The sequence below is a fragment of the Cavia porcellus genome, unplaced genomic scaffold, assembly GCF_034190915.1.
Source record: "Cavia porcellus strain 051 isolate PalLab524CR breed Dunkin Hartley unplaced genomic scaffold, mCavPor4.1 scaffold_2, whole genome shotgun sequence".
NCBI lineage: Eukaryota > Metazoa > Chordata > Mammalia > Rodentia > Caviidae > Cavia > Cavia porcellus.
In genome coordinates, this window is record NW_026947485.1 from 19957686 (window position 1) to 19985322 (window position 27637).

The 27637-nt window shown below is 33.5% G+C and overlaps 1 protein-coding gene across 2 annotated transcripts in view; it reads right to left on the bottom strand.

Annotated features, from left to right (window-relative positions):
* Crppa (CDP-L-ribitol pyrophosphorylase A) overlaps positions 1–27637 on the bottom strand; it is a 270573-nt gene that overhangs the window by 121955 nt on the left and 120981 nt on the right. Inside the window, exons 7-9 of one of the 2 annotated variants that reach the window (XM_023565081.2) lie at positions 23143–23235; positions 22601–22693; positions 1096–1227 (exon numbers count right to left, since the gene is read on the bottom strand). In XM_023565081.2, the coding sequence (XP_023420849.2) occupies positions 1096–1227; positions 22601–22693; positions 23143–23235 (318 nt within the window). The remainder of the gene's footprint in view (positions 1–1095; positions 1228–22600; positions 22694–23142; positions 23236–27637) is intronic. The other variant, XM_063239034.1, reaches the window with a different exon arrangement.

The window sequence follows — 27637 nt, forward strand, 5'->3', positions numbered from 1 at the left end:
ACCAGTTATCTGTCATTGGCCAAATTCCTGTATGTCCTGGCTCCTTGTTTGTTCTGACTTCACCAGCCCTACTGTATCAACATTTTACAATTCCATTACCATAAATAAGCTAAAATTTGCCCTCTTCTTGATGACTAAACTGATGTTATGCTTTGGAGGCAAAACAAACAACCATAAAGTTAAAACCACAAAACTGGATAAAAGGTAGCCCTTACATTTAATTAAAATTTGTGTTTTTAAAAAATGTACATTATGGGCTAAAAATGTATCTTTGACAGTTTCCTAAAGGATCAAGGTTATTCATAAGCCATATACAATTTTAAATATTCTTTGGACAGTCAGTACCAAATTACCTTTATTCCAGACCTCTGAAAAGGCAATTGAGCGACTTCCTAGGCCTCCTATGTGGCACACCTCGAAGAGACTATGAAGTAGTCAAGGTCTGATGGAAGTATACACAATGGTCTCCTGCAGTTTCTCTAATAGATTCTCCAAACTCTTGGTTTCCAATATGTCTCCACACAAAGACGCTACAATGCTTCATTTTCTCTTCGAGTTAACTTGATGCTATTAGTTTAATATAAAATTAATCCCACAATCTCTCAAAATCTGAACTCTAGGCATTGATTTTAAGTACTTAAATAATGTGCTAGGAAAGAAAAAGACCTGAATGCTAGTATTTTGAAACTAACAAGTGCGAGCATTTTAAATATCAGAGGTTACAAAACGTAGGCTTACAGAGCTGCCTGTTATAGGAGTTAAATTACATTTTAAATTTTAATTCCACATTTGGCAAACAAAAAAATATTATTTATCTAAATTTCGATTTTCACTGGGCTTCCTGAAGTTTATTTACTAAAACTGGCAACTCTCTATGGGCTACCAAGTATGAGATAGTTGCCCATTTACATCTTTTTCCTAAAACATTTATGTTTTATTTTTCTATTAGAGTCACGAGGTTCTACTTATGACAGCACATGAACAGATGAATAATTTTCCTTATCATTAATATCCTTTGCTTTCAATAAAATCAGCTTCCTATTAAAATTATAACCTACAGTATACACATTCTTAAGGTATCAACACTTTGCCTACCTGTGAGTAATTTATTAGAAGGCCACATAGTAAAACATTTCTTCTTTTCGCTTCTATTGCAAATTCTCTAATCCACATTAAGTTTTCCATTTTCTGACTGAGAGATCCTACTTCAAAATCAAGAAAATGTACCTGCAAAATAAAAAAAGCAACAGGTTTCACCTGAAAAAAAGGCTCAAAGTGCATTATAATATTCTAATTATTTTTATTAATTTATGTTAATTTCTAGTCGTGTTTCAAGCTATCTATAATTACAAGGTCAACAAATCATTTATAAAATATGATAAATGCTGAGATCACAATATTAAAAACATAACTACTCGTTCTACTTTAGTTTACATTAGTAAATATATAAATATATTTTTATTAATTCAAACACAGAAGTTATAACATGACCAGAGACATTTCAATATATACAGTAAGAAACACAAATGAAATTTAAGGGTAGAAAGTACTTAAGTAAGTAAAGATTTTTAGAAAAATGAGTAACTGGCATTTCTAATAGTTATCTATTTGTTAAAGTAAACCCAGAAAGTATCATATAAATGCTCTTTAAAAGCAGTAATAAAGATTTTTTTTTAAAAAAATGCTGAAATGAGCATTTTAAAAACATATTTATTTTACTTTTTTTTTTTTTTTGTCTTTTTTCCTTTTTATTGGTACCGGGGATCGAACTCACGACTGCCTGCTTGCAAGGCAGGCGCTATTTATTTTACTTTTAAGGATCTCAGGATCATGTTCCTTCAATTCTCTGAGTTATTGAAGTCCCACACGAGATTATCTCTTATGAAACATAAGAGGCCTAATTCATGACAGGTTTAAAAGCAACAATTTAAAGGTGAATGCCCACAGAATGAACACTCACATTCTAATGCAAAATTAAATTTTACAAATCTAAGAATCACATATTATCCCCACATATGTATTTAACTACTAGAAGTATTTGAAAATGCAATCCACCCTCACACTCTCATACACTGGCTTACTTTCTACTCACCCACACACAAATACGCTCCACAGAAAACTCACAACACCACCATCTTACGTTTTTTCTGTAACACATGGCAATGTGATTCTTTACTCCTGTTACACTGCATTCTGCTTTTCAGGGAAAATATATTACTTATTTATAATGGTGCTGAAGATTGAACCCAGAGCTACCTGTGTGCTAGCCACACACTTTATCACTGAGCTATACTTGTAGCCCCTAAAACATCAATTTCTAATTAGAATTATATACTGAGAACCTACAGATTTATGAGATATTCGCCAACTACTTTGAGAAATGTTTATTAAACGTAATTCATTAAAGTAATACACATATAGTTACTTCCCCCTGAAGTCTGAAATGACATAAACACAAATATTGCATGCCAACTGAAATGCACATATACATAAAACCTTATAAGGTTTAATCCATAATGAAATCCAATGTGTAGACAAAGAAGGAAAGTACTTTTTTTGGAAAAACCAGAAAATTTTTCTATCTGCTCTACAGTTGATGAGGTGCCTTGAAATCTTGGGGTTACCTTCTCTTAGCTCTGTCTCCGTGGAACTTGTTATGCTAGAATTTTAGCTGTTTGGAGGCAGCACTGCTTACACTAAAAGTAAGATGCTTAACCTGGTAAGCACAGGTCGGGTGGAAAAAACGTGAACGAATCATAAATGTTGTAGCTGTAGTCCACGTAGTCCAAGTGTTTGGGACCTGGACTCCAAATGCTCATGTAAGTTAGCTCAAGAGATGGTGGTTCCTATGCTAGCTTCATCCATCTACTGGGGGAACCGACACCCCACTTTCTGTGGTCTCACTCCTGAGCTGCTGCAGAATGGAGTGCAGCAGTCCATCTCTGTGAGGTGGAGATGAAGTCACACACCCACCTCCACTGCTGCACACAGTTAACAAGTTAGAGCCGCAAAGGCTCTTTCTTACAAGTCTGAAATATTTAGCTAAACTCATGCCACTGGCAAAGGAGTGCAAACAAAAAAAGGTGAATTCACCAAACTGAACAGACGTTCAGAAATTGTCAACCATGTAATAATCTGAAGCCAGGAAGAGGACTGAAGATGTAAAATCCTCTCCCAAGCCCATGCCTCCAGATACTGTGAGACAGAGCCAGCAGGATTAAAGAGCACACTGCCATTTGGTGTTAAAAAGCTCAAAATACTACCTGTATTCCTAGATATCACGAAATTTCACTAGGCATCAAGTTCCTCACAGTTTTTGTGAGCAAAGTGCCCTGGAATTTTGCAATACACAACCTGGACAACCTTACTGCAGAACTAAGATAAATAGTTCAACCTTATTGCTGAACTAAAATAAATCATAACTGTGGTTTAATCCAAGTTTTCCAAACAAATTTTACATTTTGAAATGTATCATTTAAAGATTAGTGGAAAAAGAACTTATGGGAAAGAATACATGATGGCTTTAATTTTAATAATAAACTCTGTAGATATGGAAGATGCACAAGAAAGAAGCAATGGGAACACACACTGGAGAAGAAACAAAGTACTGAAACAGGGAAGTTGGCCCAGCAGAAGCTGCACCTGCCATCTGCTGAGCCTCTCTGGAGGTCAGTTTGGAAAGCAAGTGCCTATTTCTCAGTTTAAGTTAAAAGCTTGTGCTTCCTGCTCAGAGGCCAAATTGAGGGTTTTCTCCTTTTCCTTTTCAGGCTGTGATCCTATCACGGTTTTTCTGACTGTTCTCATCTAGAAAATCGGCCTATGATCTGATGCACCATTCACAATATGCAGCACTAACTCTCTTACTTACCGATCACATGAAAGCTTTCCTTACAGACATACATGATAGAACAGTATCTAGCATAAAATGGAGGAAATAGACAATAGTTTCTAGAAGTCCTACAAACTCATGAGACACCTAAAAGTGGACGGGAAGGTTTTCACTCCAATGTAGATCTCTAAGATACTGCAGACATTAGTCTCTTGAAACAAAAGTTCTTGTCACTCAAAAATATCAGTAGACCACAGCTCTTCACTATGTATTCCAAGACTTAAAGATACGTACAGCAGATACACAGGCTTAACCATCACATTGTTTCTCTGGTGTGAGAAACCCCAAGTAAAAATAAGCAGCAAAATAAAAGATATATGATAGGAAGCAAGTGACAGACCATTCTCAAAGGGAAGGGGAGTGGAGGATGGAGAGAAGGAAGGAAGGGGTAAAAGATGAAAAAAAGGAGTTGGAACATGTTATGTACATGGACCAACTCCACACAAAGAATGTAAACATTATTACTGCAAATATGCAAAATAAGGAAGGTGATCAAGGGATGGGCATGGGGGGGGGGAGAAGGGATGAAAGAGGCATGGAGGTGTGTTAGGTACGCCATGGACCAACTTTCCACAGGAATATAAGCATTATGCACTCAACACAAATACTAATAAACTAAAATGAACAACTACATCAAACCAGAAGAAATCAAAGCTATGGTATATAAAAGTGTGCTGTAAACAAGCTGCTATATAACTAACCAGCCTACTCATGTCATTGTATATTAGCAAGTACTTAAACTCATAAGGAAACTTGAAGACATGAAATAGCAAGACGTAGCAGTAACATTACAGGTCATGATTGTGAATATTCACTACTTGATTGGCACTGAGCTATAGTTGATACTATAACTTCTAAGGAAATATTAGTATAATCATTGATGCTTGGGAATGTCTAGCCACTTTAACAAACTTCAAGTGTAGAGGAGTAGCATGCCTCTTAAAACTCTCTTCCAACAGCAGCAAAAGCATGGTGGCATGAAAAACAGAAGGTAATCTCCTGCAGGTATTGTCCTTCGTACCATGAATCTTAAGAGCACACTTTACGCAGTGCTAATAACATCCAACTTCTACAATGATTTTTGGAGCAGGGGCAGGTGGTACAAAGCAATTATTTTAATTTTTAAAATCAGGAAAGTTTATACAATCGCAGCAAAGTTTTACAAGTATTGTGGTAAATGAGAAAAATGTCAACTGGGGGGAAGGTAAAGAAAATATATGCACGCGACAGATTTGCCTTCATTGAAACATAGCAAAATATTTCATTTATGTTGTGTTCTAGAGATTTGCTAACAGCTACATCACGCAACTCTTTTTAAGTATCCTTTTGTGTTCTTCACTAATTCACATGGAAATTATAGTAAAACTATTTCCTATTAATACAACATTTTAAACAATTCTTTTTTATATATACATACATAGAAAAAGATAAAAGGTATTTGTTCCTCCTCGCCAAAACAGAATCTCCAACTTCACTTGAATAGAAGGTAGCAAATTTACTCAAGCACACTGACAAACTGCCTAAACATTTACCATGTGCACAGCCGCATGACTTTGTGGGTGGGCGCAGCTCCTGGCACTCAGGGATTGGAAAGGGCTCCTCCGAACCTCCTCTGTCTTCCACATCCAGTTCAACACATGCTTTAGATTTGCCCAGCAATCATTTAATATATTCTTGGCCTCAGATGAATTCCAATTAATTTTTTATATTTTTAAATGTGATTTTTTTCCACTTGTTCCTCAGGACAGATATGTTAATTAAAAGAGTATAACTTATTTGAACATAGCATTTCTTGAAACCCCACATGTAACATTTTCCCCTTATTTCAGAGTCCATGTTCACAGGAAGGCTAGAGAAGAAAGTTAAGGCTGATGTTATGAGGGGAAATACTCTGTTTATTTGACTAAGAAGAAAGTTAATTTGGGAAGCTTAAGTATTTACCCAAATAATATATTGCTTAATGCCCACCATGGTGGAAGGAAGTACAGTCCAAATGAAAGTTCTGGTAATTATCAAATAAAGAACTTTGAATCAGTAGGTAGGCCAGAGAGAGTCTTTGAATCCACACAATAGACCCTTCAAAATTATCTACATATGTGTATAGAAAAATAAATTGGATGAATTAGTCCCAGCATCTTCACAATATCTCTTTTCAAAAGAAGTATGAAGAAAACCTAATAAATGATGGAACTGGCCAGTTACTAAGCAGATCAAAGGAACAGTTTATCTCAAGAATTAGAAAGAGTTTTAGGAAAACTTTCATCCTACTTCAACTATTTATGAGTTATACGGATTCTATTAATGAAAATTACTTTAATTTAATAAACAGTACTTTTTAAAAGTAAAAAAAGAACAAACATCTAATATTGAACCACTTCACTAAAGAACAACTTTAAATAAACATCACGAAAGACAACTTACAATACTAATGAATAGAAAATAATTAAGTTATAAGCTATCATTGAAATTCAGAGCAAATGCTTAAAACCCCATTTATGAATGTTCACAAAATACAAAACCAGAAATACGACTAGGTTGAGTAATAGTGGCTTTTAACAATATGGTAGTAAATAAAAGAAGCAGCATATCACATTAAAATATTAACCACACAAGCTGGGCTGAATGGTAGCTCAGAAACACAGTGCCCGCGTTACAAGCGACAGGCCTTGGTTTCAATCCCAAGCACCACAGACAAACATTCACCATACGAGAAATTTAAATTTATTTTTCAATTCAAACAATTAAAAAGTAAGGGTTTTATATCTCAATATGAGTGTCTCTTTTAAGTACACACTGTTTCAGATCCTTACTCTAGAAATAAACGTAACACAATCACTTCACATTTAAGCAATCAAGCAAAAAACTTTAAAAGCATTTTTTAAAAAAAAATCATAAACTTTGCTTCAGGCTATTATTTGTAAGAACTTAATTTTGCCACTGTTGTAGTGGAGCACAATTACCTTAAGTATAGCACACATCTACAATTAATTAACATCTGTATCATTCATAACAAATTTTAGAATCAAAAGTTAAAAATGTTCTGAGATTAACATATATATCAATTTGTCTCACCAATATTATTTAATGCCTATGTCTTTATCTATTTTTTTCCTCTCTGAAAAAACTACCAGAGAAAACAAATCATCCAGGAAGGAAGTTACATCCAATCAAAATTCCACTGTTTATTATACCATATTTATACAAATACTCCTTCACTAACAATGTAGCTACATTCAGATAAGCAAACTGTAGGTTTATAATATCATACATAAAAAATGCATTTAATATGTATAACCTCCCAAACATCACAACCTAGCAACACAGTATTCTATGGATAGCCAGTTGTTCAGCTTTGGGCCTGCATGGCTAACCAAGAGCTGAAACTCACTACCACTCTGCGGCATGGAGAACGAACATCACACTGTACAAACTGCCCAGGAAAAGCTCAAAACGCAAAAATCAAATAACAGTTTGCACTGAATGTGTATGTCTTTTTCACAATCACAAACTCAAAAAGATCTCAAGTTGAACCATTTTAAACCAGCTCCATCTGTATAGTGCAGTGAATTGTCAATATTTTATTGCTTGCAGAAATGAGTTTAATGTAACAAGAATTGATTTTAATGCTGTCTGCAAATCACCTGGATTAGCACTGCAAGATTTTTTTTAAAGCAATGAGTATTTTTGGAGTCTACAAATAAAGAGACCTTGTGCATATTGGCAAACTACTATAAAGTGTATTACACTATCTAGAGTTTGTAAAAAGTGATTCTCATGTATACACCTATACTTGTAGATGATTTATATGTATATAAATCATACATAAATGTGATATATATGTGCATTGAATGTGTTTCAACAGGGAACATAATTGTAAAAGAGCTTCACAGAAATTACAGTGACTGAAGTACAGAGAGGAAACGTAAAGTTTTCAAAGATAGGACCAAAATACATAAAATTCATGCATGTACAACATGTAAGCAATACTCAAATAACCCCCACCAAATCCTCTCTTACTATGCGAAACAATAATGTGAGATATAATCATTTTAGTATTTATAAATGTCTTGAGAATTATTAGATGAGCTAACCTGATTAATCGGGGAGAATGAAGCATGTGGAACTGAGAAGGAGGTATACTCTTCAGATGGTGGATAAAACATTCTGTATATGTCTGCTAAATTCACTTGATCAGAGAGCAGTCTAAGTCTGGGTGGTCTGTCCATTGCTCACAGGGAGATGCTGGAGTCCTCTCTGACTGCATGGCAGTCCATTTCTCCTCTCAGGACTATTCACAGTTGCTTTATACGGTAAGGTGCTCCACTATTGGCTCCATATACTTACAAATGCTGCATTATCTTGCTGAACCAACTCCTTCATTACACACAAAGGCCTTTCACAGTTTTTGGTTTAAAGTCTATTTTATCAGACACAAGCACAATGATCCTGCTCTCTTCCAGATTTTTCCAGCCCTTCACCATCACTCTATACATATTCATAAGTGATTCTGTTATAGTTAGTACAATGTTGCAAGTCATTTTTAAAAATTCATTCACTCACTCCATGACTTTGTAAAGTTAAATATGTATCTTTCAATGTATATAGACAAAATATATACAGTAGTTAAATATACTATGACTCAGGAAGTATGGTTTACACATACCCTTCGAAAGAAAAGCTTATCTGAAAAAAATTCATGCAACACAAAACAGGGATTATTACAGAAAAAATAAAACATAAGAGATCAAGAGAGGAAACGAATTCAGCATTTGATGAAAAGAAATTTTGAATTTCTAGTTTCTTAATTAGGATACACTTAGCTACAAGTAGCAAAAAACCCTACACCAGTAGAGGCAAAACATGTATATTATTTGTTGTACTTGTAAGGCAAAAGATGAGTTGTTTTTTCAAACTAAATCATCAGTGCTCTGGCTTAACTTCAGCACTGGCACTTTGGGATACATAAGTGGCTTTTGGGGTGCAGTTTGCACATGTGTCTCTAAAAGGTTTGCCCTCACTGCTATACCCCAACTGGTTTAAATGATCAAGAAAATGTATTATCTCAAAAATCATAACACACTAGTTAGGAAATGAGTAGGTTGATTCATTAATTCAATTTTCTTACCAAAAAATTCAAACTCTTTTTTAATATTCCACCTTTTGAAAACCTTCCCTCAGGATCAAAAGAAGATCGTGCAATTTAGATATTACTTTTAGACTTTAGTAAATCAGAATAAGAGACATGAAATTTAACAAATAATCTTGGCACAAATTAGAAGCAGAAATCTACAAGCCCCATAAAGAATATGGCCAAGAATAAAATTGATAACATTGTATCAATTTTACATTATGGCCATCATGACTTGTGACTAATGGGGGAACAAAAGCATATGCATTTGCAATCAATAACAAGTACCTGCATTCAAAAATTAAGGAAAAAACCTATGCAGGGCCAAGAATCAAACACGAGATTCTAAGCAACTGACATATAGTATAAGACTCAGATTCTCCTACAGAAGAAAGTCAGACTCCGATGGTCAAATGACATTTAAATTCATCAGTTACCATTTTAGATTTATAATGGACACAATCTTTAATCAGTTCTCCATCATGCATTTGTTTCTCAGAACAGCAGTTTTCTCTTTGCAGTACTATTTACAGATCATTATTTTTTTTCAATTTCTTGGTAAATCTAGCTAAAAGTAATCATTCTGAAAATACTTTTAAAAGATTTCAAAATTGTGTAGGGAATGGTGTGTGTGTGGAATAGTAAGCAAGTGCTCTCTCTTGATTCCTAGGAGACAAGCAACTCAGTTTTACTTTCTGGAAACATAAGGGACTTTTTCTTCTGCTCTTTTTCTTAAGCAGACATTCCCTCACCATCCAGGAGCTGAAAGCTAAAGACCAAATTATCTATAGATTTGTATCTCCTGAAGCCTCTTCTTGCAGATATGTATTTTTGGCATAACCACACATGGCCTCCATTCTCTAGGAGTGTGCCCAAATTTCTTCTTCTAAAAGCACAGTTATATTAAAATAGGGTATATCTTTGCTTTTAATGTGTTTTTTCACAGATACATAAAAATTGTTCATGTTTGGGATGCACTACAGCATTTCAAAACACATATAATAATCAGATAAACGTAACTGGCATGTCATTCTATTTATCATTTCTTTGTGTGAAGAAAATTCAAAATCTTCTCTACTAGCTACTTTGAAATACTCAATTAGTTGTTGTCAAGTACATCAATTTACCACGCTGTAGAACATACGAAGTTATTTCTGCCATCCAACTTTATCCTTGTACGTGTTAACTATCCTCCGTTTTCCCCACATACTTCCCAGGCTCTGGCATATTTTAACTGAAGAATTTAATAATTCATTTACACTCAAGATAATGATTGATAGGTGAGGAGCCACTACTACCATTAAATCAAATTTTTAAACCATTTTACAGGTAATTTCTTCCTTTCTTTGTAGCTAAGTCCTCTTCTAGGGTTATGTTTTATTAGTCATTATTTTTGTGTACCTACTGTAAAGTTTGTTTTGTGGTTCCCGTGAGTTTAACATAAAACATCCTAAAACAGGTTATTCACTTTGATGAGAAAAAAATTCAACCCTTTTACATCACACTTGCACCACTTGAATTTTTATGTCATCATTAATGCCATTTTATATTTTCCTGTGTCTTAACAAATTATTGTTAGGTATTAATTTTTGATTCTAACCTTCATACCAAAGATAAGTAATTTACAATCCACCATTACTCTAGCACTTTAGAATGTTTAGTATTCTGAATTTGACCTTATATTTTTATAAGTTTCATATTTTTAAGTGCTCTTGAGTGTCTGATTTGCATTCTTTTATTTCAGCTTAACAAATTCTGTTTCACATTCCTTGTCAGATGGGCTTCATAGGGAAGAACTCAGATTTTGTTTGTTTGGGAAAGACCTTATGTCTTCGTTTCTGAAAGACAGCTTCCCAAGGTATAGACAGCTTCACAGGTTGTTAACAACTTGTTTATTTTTCCCCTTCAATATTTAGACTATATCAACCTATTGTTTCCTGGCCAAGACAGTTTGAGAGATCTGTGGCTAGCTACACCACAAGATACTTACATGTTATTTCTCTTGTTCTGTAGCATTTAGGATCTTCCCTGTTTTTGATTTTTCATGACAATTATAATGAATGTTGTCATGGTTTATGTCTGTGGCCCCCAAGTCTCATGCATGCATTGTGCATTTGTGATTGGTTCACTATCGCTTGGATTGGGGATGTGAGTGCTACACTGGCCTAGCATAGAGCCAGGATGTGATGTAACGGCAGGAAGAAGGTGTGTCTTGCTCTTTTGCTGGTTTCTGCTTTACTGTTTGCAGCTGCCATGAACTGCGACCCAGCCATGCCAGCCTGCCTTGGAGCCAACTGAGTGTGGACTGAAACCTCCAAAAACTGTAAGAAATAAAACTTTGCTTCCCCAACTTTGGACATCAGGTATTTTGTCTCAGCGATGAGTAAAAAGTAACTAAGACAAATGTAAAAAGTAGACAAACTATAGAAAACAGTGGTTTTAAAGACACTATTTATGAGACAATGGAGGGAGAACAAGCCTTGCGAGATGCGAAGCAAGTGAAGTGAGTAATCCATGTCTCCCATCTTACTGCCTTGAAAGAATTTCAGGGAATGTGGGTTTCAACTCCGAGCTAAAAGACGAAGTGGACAGTGCGGGAAGATCAAGGTGATCTTCAGAATGCCAAAGATAAGAGAGCTCCCGAGAGAGAGGTCTCAAGATTAACAAAGTATCCCACTTATGATGGCAGTTAACAATCAATGCACAACATGTGAGAAAATTCAGACTCGGGGAAGAACTACGCAGATTAATAGAAATGGTGCTTGATGTACATGAGGCTGGAGAAGTAATGGAAGGCGTGAGCCAGATTCTTGTAATTTTAAGGTGTTTGGTAAAGTACTAAGAATGGTCTTGCCTCAGTTGTAGGGAACAATTAGCCCTACATTAAATACATCAATAAGTTCTGCATAAGATTGATAAAAGTCCTCCGTGGATCAAATGGTAACCAGATCCTAGAAAAAATATCAAGAATATTGATAAAAATACCAAAATGTTTAGCATTCAATAAGTAGAATGTATGATGTTTGCAACTAATAAAAAAGCAGAAAACATGACACATTATAAAGGGTAAAGTCAATGATAAAAACTGATACTGATATTAAAATTAAAAAGGACTTTAAAACAAGTATTATTATAGTATTCCAGAGGCTCAAAAGTTATAGAAAGGCAAAACATTAAAAGTACAGAAAAAGGAAGCTGTAACATTGAGCTAAATGTAACATCTACAACTGAAAACTGTATCTGAAATTTGGAAAAAATACTGAGGGAGATTAATAGCTGATTACTGAGACAGTACCAGCTAGTAAATTTAAAACACTACAGAAACTATTTAAAATGAAACTGAAAAAGGAGGCTCAAAAATAGAACAAATCAAATGACTACCAGTGCCATGCAGATCCACTTCAATAGCCAGTACATAAAAACTAAAGCTCCAAAAAATGTGTAACAGGAAAAAAAATCTGAAAACAATGGTGAAAATTTTCCAGATTAGATGACAATTTAGAAGTCCACATATTATAAATAAAATGATACAAAAAGCAGGAAATGATGACCCACTAATGAGGAGATATGCATATTACTTTAAACTCACCCAAAACTAAGAGATATTAAGATTAGTGAGCAAGGATATTAAAACTTGTTATACATTAACCACATTATTTTATATATTAAGAAGCTATATAGAGAAATACAAAATGTAAAAAGGACTTAAACTTCTAGAGAAAAATTACATTTAAAATAAAAAATGCATTACATTTAAAATAAAAAATTCAAGTCGGCTGATGACTGCACCCATAACTTGTCCAGGGAGGTTCTCCATCACAGGAATGCATTATGAGCTCAATAAATGGCTGGAGAAGGCAGGAGAACATCTGCTTGGCAAATGGTTTCATCATGGTATAAGTTAACAACAAATCAGTATTCTCATGTTTATTGATAGAACCTTAGCACTTATAATAAATTTGAAGGCAACACCTCCAATTTTCTATTCAAGAGAAGTGTATACACTTCATTTTCGGGCTGTTGAACATATCTTCTTGAACAGGATAGTCAGATTGCAAGAAACAACTTCCTTCCTTTAGTTCATATTATAACTATCTAATAGATCAATTTATGGCATGATCCAAACAAATTCAATAAATAAGCAGGAAGAGAATTGCAAGAGTTTATTTCAGAGTTTCATCTTTATCAAAGTTAGCATATTTAATAAACATATAAGTATTATATAAGTTGAACATAAGAACTAAAAGATCAAAATGATGTTCAGCTCTGTTTGCTTTATATAGTGATTCATTTAAAATATATTTTGGGACAAATGAAAAAAGATGACTACTCTAAAACTGTTTGAATGTCACTTCATAAATTCAGTTTTTAAGTTTAAAATCTCATTTAACAATGAAACACTTTAAAAGTTAGTGCTACTTTTTGGTGTATATACAAAATAAGTGAGATAACAGGAGTTATTTATTGATATGTAGATATACTTCATTAAAAACTAAAAGCAGTCATCTGGTAGAGAATTAAAATTTTGAAATAAAAAGTTTTCTCCAAAGCAATCTAGAAAATTAAAAAACTGAACTACACTAAAAAGTATGGAGGGTAATATAAAGTCAAAATAGTAAAATTTATTAAGTTTAAATTTACACACAGGGAAATGATGACCTAAAAATTTAGACAGAATTAGCAACATTATTATCCTTAATATAAAACAGCAGGTATCGCACATTCCTGGCATGTCTAAAATTCTAGGATTCTCACTGCAACTCAGACTTTACTCATAGAACCTATGGAAACATCTGACCTAATTTTCCAAATAAGCTTCAAGACATGAGCTCTACACAAACACACAGGAATAGAATGTACTTGAATATGTCTCAAATGTTCCAAACTAGCCTCTCCCAACAAATTTGGGGTAACCATTTATCTACTTAAGAAACAAGAGGGACCTGCTCTAATGTTCCCTGCATTACTATGAGTTTCCCAGACATAAAATTAGAAATTATATTTCTTGTGTCATTTAATCAAGAACCAATAATTAAATCCTTGGTTTCTTAAAACAGAATCGGAGTATCCCTCTTCTGTGTGTCCCTGTAGATCCCAGCTGTGTTAGTTTCTGGTCGGTCCCAGCCTCTCCCTAATATGTGATTCCTGCCCCATCAGACCCACTTCTGACCAATTTCTCTGCCGCTGTCAATGCTGAGGAGTTATTCGTCCCACACTGCAGAGCTGAAACCTGCTCCTCCCTCTGAATCTATGCTTCTTTACACCCATAATGAGACTTCTCAGGCTAATCTGCTCTTGTCTGCAGGTTCTTAAACTTCAGGATGGTAGGCTGAAAAGGACCAGATCACTTGAATTCAAAGCCCTGGAGCACTTCCCTGGGCCACTCATGCTATTTAAGCTATTATTATTAATTCTCATTTTAGAAAACAAGTTCTACTTTAGGAAACAAAAACATAAATATATTTCCTTAACTGATAAAGCGGAATATAAATGTACCTTATATTCACTTCTCACACATTTACCTTACACTGTAATACCTCAGTTACCTAAGATACCACTTTTAAAAAGATTATCAAATAGGCTACAAGTATTCAAAATACATATCACACAGATGTTCAATAAATACAGTATGAATCTATATTAAGCATTCTGTTAGGAAAGAGGACAAGATGTTTCTTTGTAAAGTACTAACTACATAGGATCTAAAGTACATTGAAAATGAAATGGTTACGCAAAAAACAGTGTGATTTTAATCACTAAATCATCATCACAAAATAAGGCCAAAGAAACATGTAGACGAACAGATTGGTGGAAAATGAAAAGACAGCAAAACAGAAAGCTGGCTGAAATGCTAAAAAAGAGGACGTCTAAACCAAAATATGAAAAACTGAAAATTACAGAGGGACAAATAAAGACAGAACATAAAAACAATTCATGAATCTTTCGTTAAAGATTAAAGTACACATGGTCTCACAGATAGCTGGGTCATTCCACCTGACGCATGTTTAACATGCTTGTTATAATTCAAAGTGCTGTGGTGTAACTATATATTAAAAAACATCCACAGTATCGCATATAAAAGTAAGATGAGTTTCCAACATGTTGTTATATAAGAAATATTCTTAAGAAAGAGAAGCCACTTAGAATCCATCAAGGATACAATTTGTTCATGGATAAAGAATGTTTGAACAGAAATTTCAAAACATTAACTAACTTGGACAGGTTAAGAGATACTGTACTTATCAATTGTAGATCTACTACATGTATCCTAACCTAACTCCATACTCAATCTGTTTAGCATGTTGTTTTACAAGAACATAATTTATTTTTCTCCAAAAAGTAAATCATTTTTGAATATTCTAAACCTGTACATAAGTATTGTGAGTTATATATGAAATGCTGTTCATCATACAAGCACAATATATAATTTTGAAATAACACTGAAAATGAACTTGGTTCCTTCTTTGTAAAGAAAAAGTGTGACAGAACTATGTGAAAGGGCATTGTCAATAAACAGAATTCAGTGCCACCAACAAAATATAGTGATAAATTCCCAGGCATATTTTTGGGAAGCTGAGTAACCCAATCAATTATGCAATTCCTTATAGTAATAAAATGAATATAAGCTGCCTAACAAAGCAGTCTAGTTTCATTTGTTTAGTCCTCTGTGCATTTGGTTTGTTAAATTTTATAAAGTGATTCACTAGGTTAGCATTGACAACTAACTAACCAAATTCACAAACTGCTTAAAGCTAGTCAAACAGCAATTCCAAACTCAGGGCTCCATTAAGAAAAATGTATTCATGAAAATTAGAAAAAGTTCTCTGAATTCTTTTCTATCTGAATATTTTATTAGAACTCCACTGTATCAGAAAACAAATGACCTCTATTCTTCAAAAGAATGAATACTTGGTAGGTGTGACCCATGAGAATCATTTCTTTACACATCATCAGTTACACGTCCATCATAGTTAATCTTAGGGAGTTTCTATAGCCCACAACACAAGCTTTTCACTAACCACTTAGCCATAAGCAAAGATCTCCTAAAACTTAGAACAACACAGTCAATTCTTTCTATTCAATACTTCCCATACAACGATTGCATCATTCCTAGTCTTTGTGTTAGAAATGAATTCCTTCATGACCACAGCTGGAAAAAGGTTCTAAAGGTATTTTTCAACCAGTGTTTACTTAGGTTTTATTATTGATTTAGGCAGGAAATACTTGAGACTGACTACACTTTGCAGAAAACAAATGAAAGAATGTTTAGAATCTACAAGTAATTTTATTTCTGTTGTTTTGGCTGTGCCTCAAAAAAGAAAACTTTAATATACCTTAAGTAAAACGTTCTAAAAATTCAATATATAATAAAACTATAATTTCTCTGAAGGCAAAGGGAATAGTATTCGTAAGGCTAAAATATCAAGGAGGGTGAGACTGAAATGGAACAGGTATTTGGATCTGTCCCTGAGGTCTGTCAATGGTCTCTATCGCTCTGGCTCTGTCTCTGTCTCTGTCTCTGTATCGGTCTCTATCTCTATCTCATCTTCATGCACGCACACATCACATTCCGTTGAAAATAAGAACAAATAATCTAGGGACCTGAAATACATAGATTGTAAAAAGCAAACAAAATAGGGAGACAGTGGAAATTAAAATGGTGTTGCTGGCTCTCTCTCTCCTCTCAGTTTACAAGAACTTGTAACTTGAAAACACATTTTCTTAATCTAGTAAAAAGAGGATTAACAAGAGGAAATATATACAATAAGCAGTTAAGTAAAAAGTGACAAAGATTCATGTCTCGGATCTGGTTAAAAATTTTACAGGACCCTAGATTATTGTAATGTAAATTCAGTAAAGGCTCAATACCCTGTGAAACAAATAAATGAAGCCATTAGCACATGAAAGAAGAATCACTATATTTTCCCTGTTGTCATTTGTTCCTTGTTAGGAACAAATATTAAATACATATATGTATATGCATTTTTTTAATCTTCTCCATTAATGTAAGAGCATGAAAGTAACAAGTGTATAGGATACAGTGCACATTGAATTGATTCCTTCCCTGATGCTGCCCTTGTGAGCTATGGAACCTTCTGGAAACAATTTACGTCCCTCTGACAGTTTCCCCATATGTGAAAGTATCAAGTGTCAATGGACGGTGATTTTCTGGGTGTTTTTTTTATAAATTGCTGACATGTTCAAATATTAAACATTTTGAAGTGCTTTAAACATCATCTATTTTGATCTGTTAATAAACTACTTCCTACTAAGTAGAACAAAATCAGATACTTTTCAAGGTTTATTTACACTTTTCAAAGCATTAGAATTCCACTTGGTAATTTATGCCTTTGCTAAAGTAAATTTATAAAATGATTCCTTCCTCATGATACATTAATAAAATTTTGAACACAGGCAGAGAAAAGCAGAGCTCTCATATAATTATCTAGATAATCATAGTAATATTATTTTGCTTTTGGAAAAGTGACAAACTATTTTCCCAAACAAAATTAAAGAATTTGCTTCACTTCTTATTTTTTAACTTCTACTTACATTTGTCACCCATTTCTTTCAAAATATAATAACTAAACATTCATTTGGTGCCTTTTAAGTGAAGTTAATATAAATGTATTGCCTACTATTTTCTCTGATATTATCAAAGGATGTTTTGTGTAACCTTTTCCAGAAACAAAAAAATTAGAATTCCTATTTTACTCTTTGTACATGGAAAGGCATTTTTAAGGGGTTTACAATTAATTTTGTATATTTTATTTTATTTCTAGTCCATTTTATTTCTAGTTTTGCCTCCTGAAATCTCTTTTCATAGTTATACAAAAGGAAAAATAGCTTTTTCATTAATTTGTAAGCAATGAACTCAGTCTAATTCATACTCTTAGCTTTTGTGAACTGTATATGTTTTCTCCGATTAACTTTTTATGAATATGTCTTTTAGAATTTTAAGACATGCATTACTTTGTTTTTCTAAGTATTTGTTATTGCTATTTAAATAGTGACCATAAACACATACAAATAGTAATCAGAGAACTAGTGACATCTGTATTCATAGTTTTTGGGTCAGACCAGTCTGAAAACAATGTTCAGATCAACCTCTTGAGGGACACAGTCTCACAAGGCAGGCAGCAATGCAGACAGGCCCCAAATAAAGACAGGACCGCTAACAATGATTTGACTATTGCGGTGTAACAGCAATAAGCTAAGCATTCAATAGAAATCCTACTTTGAGACTGGGTTTTGATGTTTTCCTAGACTATCCTTATGATGTTCTCCAGTGATGCCCGGTGATAGCAGTGAGTTCCAGCTCACAGTCACCATGGGATCATGAGGGGAAAAAACATTGTATAGGGTACTACTGATAAACTAGACTGTTGGAAGGACGGGATGATCTTATTTTACATAGCACTGGTGCTTAACATGTGCTTAATGAGATTTGTCTTGATGAACATAAGAAATCTACAATTTCAGAATTCTATTGTGCTTATTAATCTCTAGTGAAAAAGAGTTTTCTTTCAAATAGGGAGAATTCTTGCAAGGTTCAGAGTACTCATTATCTTAGTATGCATTTGCAAAAACTCACAGATAAAAGGTGCACAAAACCAATGTCACCATAAACACATACAAATTCATTAAGAAACAGAACATTTATAAAATGACACACCTAACAATCTTTTCCATGTGGAATCAGTCATCTATTTTAGACCAAGTAGTTAATACTACCAGTCTTTGGTTGTAGAAATTTGTAAACTCTTGATTATTCTATTATATTACATTATGATTACCAAAGTATAAAGATTTTAGGTTGAATCAAATAAGGTTAATTTTATACATCATATGAAATGCTACTGACATGAAGTCTCAATGTTGACAAAATTAGACTATAAACCAATCAAGTCAAATGAGTAACAGATCAAAAAAAAGAATAAGAATGAAGATCAAATAGATGTTCCAAGAGTATTTTGAATGTTAAAGATCAATGAAGGATTTTTAAGAGAACTAAAAGTAACCAAAAATATTTCTGAGCACTAATCATTTAAAGTCACAACATACTATTACATAATGTTGACAATATTATGCAAAAGCTTAGGTTTACAAATAGTGACATGTTTTTTAAAGAAATTTTTTAAACAAAACTAAATTTGTTTTGGTAAGTATCTTAGTTCTTAGTATCCAGTTCTTTTCATGATAAAGTTCTACTTTTTCTACTCTTCATGGTTGAAATTTTATACCTTTCTTTAAGAGAATCCTAAAGTAATAGCCACTTATCTCTGCTAGTTTATCTTAGATAACACAAACCTAAATATTTTTTTAACCCATTTCACTTTTCAGGAGAACTGACCATATAAATGAGACCTCAGTAGAACCTAATCTAAAACTAACCATGGAAAATATCACTATTCCAAAAGCACAGCCATCAATATTTTGCTTCTTTTGGTACTTAAGAGTCTTACACATTCTAGATGAGATTAAATTATGTGTCCCTTTTAAGTGACTACTGAATGATACATACAACGGAATTTTAAAATATTTTTCTATACCTACCTGAAAATACCAGATGATTTGGGCCCTATCAGTACTGTAGCTTAATACCAATTCTTAGCACTTTAAATATAACACCACGTTATTTGTACCAACAGCCCTTGCTAAACTAACCGTCAGTCTTGTTTTTGCAAGTATTTGTCCTTATACATGAAACACAATGATATTTCAAATAACAACCTTATTGACATTATCTATCTTGAAAAACTTAACAAATGTCTAGTAACCACATAATTGCATCTGGCTAATTCCTGCTAAATCTTCCTCTCTTTAGAGGGAATAGAATTAAAAGTTAAAAACCCTTGCATAGGAAAAAGGATCAACTCAGTTAAGATAAAATAGGCCTTTAAACACATGAAATACATGAAATGAAATACATTCATTCGACATCTATGAACTACCCAACTCCAATATAAAAATAAACAACATCTATAATTTTCATGGCATTTTTAATATGCTTCTGATGGCAAAGGCTACCCGTTTGAGGAAGCAAATAATCAGATTCCTTTTGAACTATTCTCAGAATTTAGAATTGTTTAGCAAAAACTTACTTAAAAAGAACCAACAATAAAAACCATGAAGAAGTCTTTTATCCTTGTTTGACTTTTTAACAAAGTTCAGATAGAACCACAATGGACAGTATAGTCTCGGAGTTGCCTAATACATAATACATCTTTTCAATCACATACACCAGAACATTTTTCTTGCATGGATATTCACAGTTACACATCCAAACACCGTATTTATGTACTGTATATATTTTTAATTCTTACTAGGGTACCAAGCAAGATACTCAGGCTTAGATTAAAATGTTTTTAATTTATTGTGCAGCCATTATAAAAGAAAAGGATGAAGGCTGGTAAGCTATAGTTACAATCATTTACAGAACAATTCAAACATCCAGAGGAGTATTCACTACTCACCTCATGAAATAGTATTTTTAATTCACTCCACCATTTCTAGTGACATGCTTCAGCCTAAGGCTACATATATATTTGAATAACATATTTTCCTACTAAGTTTAATAATAACTTCAATACCACCATCCTGAGAAGTCTGATGCAATGGAAAAATGAGTATTATAATTAGGGAGTGACAATTTTTCAACTAGAGTATTTGCAGTACATAGGCCTATAATACTTCTTAAACTAGTTCTAAGAAACATTTGACTTATAACTGGAAATTTTCCCATCTTTTTGTAGTTGGATATAGAATGCTAGGGAGCCAAACAATTTTGGCATTTTTCTAGGAACCATGAAATTCAACTCAAGAAAAGTCACCATAAAACTAAATTCATATAAAGAAGCAATACAAGGGCTTAGGGTTGACATACAGTAGTGGAAAATAATGAACAACTGTTTAAAAGGTAAGCCAGTATGGGTATGTGTGTATTTGATAACAAGAGAAAGAAAGGGAGGAAAAAAGTCTTGAAGATGACAGATTCCAACTTGGAGCCCTGTGTTGTCACAACTGCATCGCCATTAGGAGACATTCACTGGGGGGCAATGTGCTTTTGTGATTGATCTGACATAAACTTGAGAAGTGAAGTAACTAAGAGAAAAATGCAAAAGAGTATCTCGGGAGCTCAGAAGTCAGATTAGAACAATGGAAGTGAACTTTGAGTTATCTGAAGTGTCAAAGAAAGACTCTCATCTAGACCTGAAGCTAACAATATCTGCTTGCCAAGGATGCGGCATGAAGTTTTGTATTCATTCATTTTGGTCCTTAGTACTTAAGAAATGGGGATCTTAGCCTCATTTGTACAGAGTGAAAATGGAGCCTTGAAAAATTTAAGTAGCTTGGGGAAAGAATTAAGGTATTCTGAGTTCAAAGCCACCTTTTTACCCCTCAAAATATATTGCACGGCCTCTTAGACATAATAATTAAGAACATGAAAGGAATGAGATTTCTAAGAGTAAATGTGGATAAGAATTGAAAGGTAAACACCGCACTTAGAACCTGCCTCTATCCTACAGAGCCTTAGAGTCCTCCAGCACTGGGTTCTTGCCATGCCTCCCAAAGTGCTCAATGACAGCCTCCATATTTGTGTACATCAATTGTAAGCAGACTTGGGTTCCATTAGCAGCCCTCCCTGGAGCCTCCCTTAATGGTACAGAACCAAACACAAGATGCCAAGGTATTGACTGAATCTTTTCTGCTGCTAATTAGTTTCTATTTGCTTTGTTTATATTAGAGTTATTTATTTTTAATACCCAGTACTATCTTTATCCAGTATTCATTATTTTACCTAATGACAATGAAGTTCTCATGCTGTGGGATGGGCCTGAGCTTTCTGATACTCACAACTTCTAAGAAATTTTAAGAATTTCGTCTCTGGAATCCCTTCCCACACCTAGCTACTATATATTACAGATCCTGCTCGTTAGCCAGTTTGGCTAATTTGGCTTCTAATCTTCTATCTGACTAGCTTTGCATGCTGATATCCCCCTTGAAAACAGTTCAATAGGGCATTCGTGTATATTCTGCATTAAATATATTCTTTTACTCTTTTCAAGAAACATTTTCCAAGATTTTCATGAGCCATTCTCCTAGGTATTCTCTTTAATATATTACTCATCCTATTCATGCTTTCCACGGAACAAAGAAGGAGAATGCAAGAATAAATTTTCTTCCTTTAGATTTCTTTCTCAATTTTCTCTATTTTTTCTCAACTTCTGAATATCTTATCTAGTAGCATTATAGTAAATTGTTAAATAGAACTCGTTCACTTTATTTAAACACTTAGTGAACCCACCAATATAATTTGAGACTTTAATGAAGAAAAAGCAATGAAATTGACTGTTAGATGGAATTAAATAGTTTTCAAATCTGTCTGTCCACACAAATGATAATAAAGGCAAGTGTTCAAAGAAATCACTGTAAAAAATCACTTCACAAATCCACAAGAAAAATTGCTTCCTCTGAGTTTTGGTCAGTACTCTGTTGGGTGTAACACTGCTAGTAAAAATTCTGAGTTAAAGGTCAGGAAGAACGAGTTTGATGAGAAAAGTCTGCATCTGTTCACTTACCGAAACAACTACTACAGGATATAAAATGGAAAGGTTGCTTTCCTCAAGCATGCGCAGGAATTTCTGGGTATTTTGAAAATCAGTTGTCATAACCTGAAAGACCAAGAAAGTAAAAAGAAGCTTTCACATGACTTAAAAGTTAAAGGGAAAATGGAGAGATCTGGCACCACACTCAAAATATTTATCAAGTGTATTTTTCAAACAATTTAATGGAATACCTGTAAGTTATATATATGTATTAAATTTGAGTTATTAATTCAAAAATTTGTATCTTATCATCTACTCAATACCAAGTACAAAGCAAAAAATTAAAAATACATTTAAAGAAATACCCATCATGGGCATCAGCTTATTAGGAAATGTTATTTCCCTATTTTAAATAAAAAAAAAATAAAATTTCCAAATGCATATTATATAAGACAACTCAACTATCAGCATTTCACATTCAAATGTTTAAAGAACCAGAAAAGTTAGTATTTCTCTTTGATACTGTATTTGTTTAGATCGTCAGCCTCTTTCAATCACTTGTATTGACTACTTACATTCACACAAACAAAACTGTAGCACTGTTCTAACATGACGCGCTGAACACTGCTGCCGGAAGGACACGGAGCTCCAGATGTGACTTTTACATGCTAGGAGAAAATGCGTACAGAAAAAAGTTCACAAACTGGATAGAAATAAAAAACATGCACAAAAACAACTTTGCATACAGTTTTTATAGGAGAGGTACATAAAGCCTAGTAAAATACACAAAAATAAATCCAGGGTAAATTGTATCAGGTTATCAAGCAAAGACCATCCAGGCCATGACTACACATTCATTTACTAATACTTGGTAAACACTTAACAAACAAGAATATAACAAACTGCTTCAGGTAAGAAAAATGCAGCAAAGATATATTCAGAATCAGACAAGTAGTTGGTTTTAGTTCTTATGATTCATTTATTTAATTTTTGCAGAATGGGAATGAATCCAAAGTTTTTGCACTAAGATAAATTCCCCACCCTTCCCTTTTGCTGAAACAGGATCTTGGTAAAGTGGTAAATTTCCCAGGCTGTGACCCTCCTGCCTCAGTCCCCCAGAGTGCTGGGATTACAGGCAGAGACCACCAAGCCTCACTCTGGTTTAACTGACATTTATTTATTTAAATTTACATTAAATTTATTGCAAAGAATGCTGAAAAACTACAATAGAAAAGTGGGTTAGACAAGGATGTTTGGAAGATTCTGGAAGGAAGTTAAATATTATAACAGCAAATAGCAGAAATCACTAAACCTATAATGACTCAAAACAAGGAATGCAAAAATAAATCATGATAGTGTCCATCAAAGAGAGGAAAAAAACTTGAATTTTGGCAATAATTACTGATAAAAAAACAGACTGCCAAAGTAAACAGAGATGTCTCAAACTTACAAGGAATGGTGTATATATCACCTTTCTGAATAAGATTTTTATTTCTTATAACTTAATACTCTACTTCAAGTTCTTTCTATTACAACTGTATGAACGAAAACTTAAAAATTAATACACAAAGGATCTTTTATAACTGTATCTTTGCTCCAATAATTTCATAGAACTTACATTTCAGTGGTTCATACTGGCATTCCATTTAGAATAATTTACAATTTACAGTTTCAAAATACAATGTTGTATTCAACTAAAAAATAAAAATGAACCTGTAAGACCATTACCCATTAAACAGCTTAATTTACATAACTTCAACAAAATATTTGGAACTGAGAAAGGAAAGATTTAAAGTTCTTAGCTTTGCTATAGAAATTAGTTGGATTATAAATTCTAAGAGATTTATTTAAACTCAAAATTTGTATTGGATACACTGTTCAAGAAGAAAACTTAAAAATTAACCTTCCATACCACCAGTTATATGGTAAGACACTGTAAAAGACATCAGCTTCCACTGTGAGGTGTTAACTTTGATCAGGGAGTCACATCATCTAGTCTTTCAGATTTTACAAGGAGACACTTTTTTCTTAGGCCTTTTAGATCTTTCTTAGCTCCAGACTGTCTCCAAGAACATTTGCACACATAGTGTGTAGACTTGCAAGAAACATCTCTTTCAAGGCAGATTTACTTATTTTCCAGAAAACAAAGAGACCCCAGTCTCTTAGGAGTAGATTTCCATAGGATTTCAGGGTAAAAAAGATATGACTCTCTCGGGACAGGATGAGCTCTTTTGACAGCAGCCCATGTTATAAGGCCAAGCCTCCTAATATCAAGGTTCTTTTTAACAGTATGAAATCCTAACTCTATCTCTCTGTGGGATCTGAAATTTAAAAAATCAGTGCTGCTTTGTTTTTTAGAGTCCCAGGCATTCTGCCAATTATCTAGGGCCCTGTGTCACACTCACTTCTTTGTATGTGAGTAGGGATAACTCAGATCCTGACATGCCTCTGTGACAGACAGAAAACAAGACATCATCAGAGCTTAGCTTCAACGAAGATACATAAGTGAGTCCTACACTTAGAAAAATAACTTACACTACAAATTCCTTTTGAATATAAACAAATGAGGCCTAGGGGGAGAATGAGACACATATTCATATTCAGCTTTTCAAACAAGACAACAAAAAAATGGGTAAAAATCCCTTAAAACAGACCTCGGAATTACTAAGGACAGAAACAGTGCATGTTTTTAACAACCATCAAATGCTTAACAAATAGTTCAAAATTTTGTAACAGTTTTTTGTAAAGGAAAAAGATCTTTGTCCAAAACAACATTAGATTTGTCCTTAAAATTAGCAATGTGAAAAAAAATTTAAAAGGTAAAAAACCAAGTCACTAAAAAATACTAATACAAAGGAAGTCAGTTTGAACGCTGGATTGGTATCATTCTGAGAATTCTCTATCAATAACTTACGCAGTAAGGGAGGCCAGGGATTTAGCTCAGTGGCATAAGAGTCTGCTTGGCAATTGTGAGAGCATCAGTTTGATCTCCAATACCAAAAAAAAAAAAAAAAAAAAAAAAAAAAAGCAGTAACATACGCACTAACCTGAAGGACAAAATGCTGGATTTTATTAAAATGATATTGCACTACTCATGCCATTTTTAATTACTTAATTTTAATGAAAGAAAACCAAATACAGGAAAAGTGAAGCACTGCTAACCACTTCAGGTTATTCTCCACATTCAAGGAAGCTAGTTCTAAATGCTAACAAGAGGTAACAGACACATAATAAAGGTATGATAAAGATTTTCAGTGGTTCCCCAATTCATTTATATGTCAGTATTGACTTATACGAGACAGAAGAAGTAATACATCTTAATTTTCACCAGCAGCCTAGTTCTCATATTTTTATCCTCTTAAGGTTTATCAGACTCGTGTTCTGTATTATAACTGTAATAGAAATATTTTAGACACATAATTCAAGAACACTAACTTGTAAACAATATTCTCTACAAGTTTTCATAGGTATTTAGGTTTTGCTTCTTTACACAAAGTTTTAACCATATTTTCGCTGCTCAAGCTCTTGCTTTCATACTGTAAATGCAGCTAATCTACAAAAGTTTGCTTACACTGCATTTTCCTCAGAGATTGCTAGCTAACGTTGGAACGCACAAATCTAATAAAATAAATCTAGAAAAAATCTTAAGACTCTTTTGGTCCCCCATGTATCACACCCACTTATTCTGTAGAATTTAGAATCTGAATTCAAGATAAAAAATGCTGAAGAGCATATTGCAAGAAATTAACAGTGCCGAAAAGCTGCTGAAACAGCGTGTTTAACTGGTACTTCTCATACTGCTCATGATTCATCCACACTCTGGTCTTCATTTTATTGGCTATATTTCAGTTTTTCCCAAAAAAATCTTCAGATGTTACATGTGAAATTCTATTTCCTTTTTCCTTTATAGCTGAAAGACAATTTGGCTAGCAGAAATACTTCTGAATTCTGTTTTCATTTGAAGATTTTTGGCAAGGCATCGTTATATTTGGAGGGAAATCTGGGGATTTGAGAGGTCTGTACTCTTGAAGTCTTAGGTTTTTTACCTAGGTATATTCCTCCAAAATTCTATATATAGGTCACAACCTTAATGATAGTAAGTTTTATTACCAATTATTACTCATTTTTTTGCTGAAAATAAAGCCCTTCAAGTCATACAGCATTAGTGTGTTACAACAAGGAATTTTTCTTCTATTTTCCTAAAGAATGTTTTGGTTTTTCTACTTGATATACAAAAATTATCCCTATATTAGATGATTTTATCATTCACATCTATTCTATTTTACCTACCTTTTACTTGGAATGTACTATGATATCTCAAATTTTGTCTTCATAATAGTAACAGAATTTTTTTGCTATACTGGGTTTCTAATAGATAATTAATTCTACAATGGTGCTCTTCTAGTTTAATTTTGTTCCTTCATTCAATCACTGTTAATGTCTTACAATCTAGCGTTTAGTATTTTTTTCTTTGAATTCAGATTTTGAGTTCTACAGAATATATAGATGTGATATTTCAAGCACAAAAAGAGTCCTGGGCTTCTCCAGATTTATCACATTAGATCTGTGTGTTCCATGATTACTGCTAGTAGAAATTATATAATTTCCTGGCAATTTTTTATGAGTTGAACAGTTAGAAAACAGTGGACATTGATAAAGAGTCCTGGACTCTGCAGAGATGCCACAAAAATTAAGGAACATTTCTACTCTTGAGAGTGTTGTTGCTGTTGTTGTTGTTATTGTTGTTTTTGACTTCTCCCTGAGTCTTCAAGTCACTCCTGGAGTTATGTTAAAAATTTAGAATTTATCTACGCTTAATGAATCACCTTTCCTTTCCTGAAAAAGACTTAAGAGTCCACACACAGGGCTGAGGGGACATCATGATCCTGAAAATATGTTCAGTTTCTTCCTTCATTGTTACTTTTTTAAAAATTCTGCCCAATGTTTGGCTAGATGGCTTTGATTTGCTACCGTTAACATTTTACATGCTTTATTAAGTATTTTTCCCTTTGGTAAAGTACTAGATAGGAGAGATTTTGTACATGATCTTTATTGTATCACACTGACCTG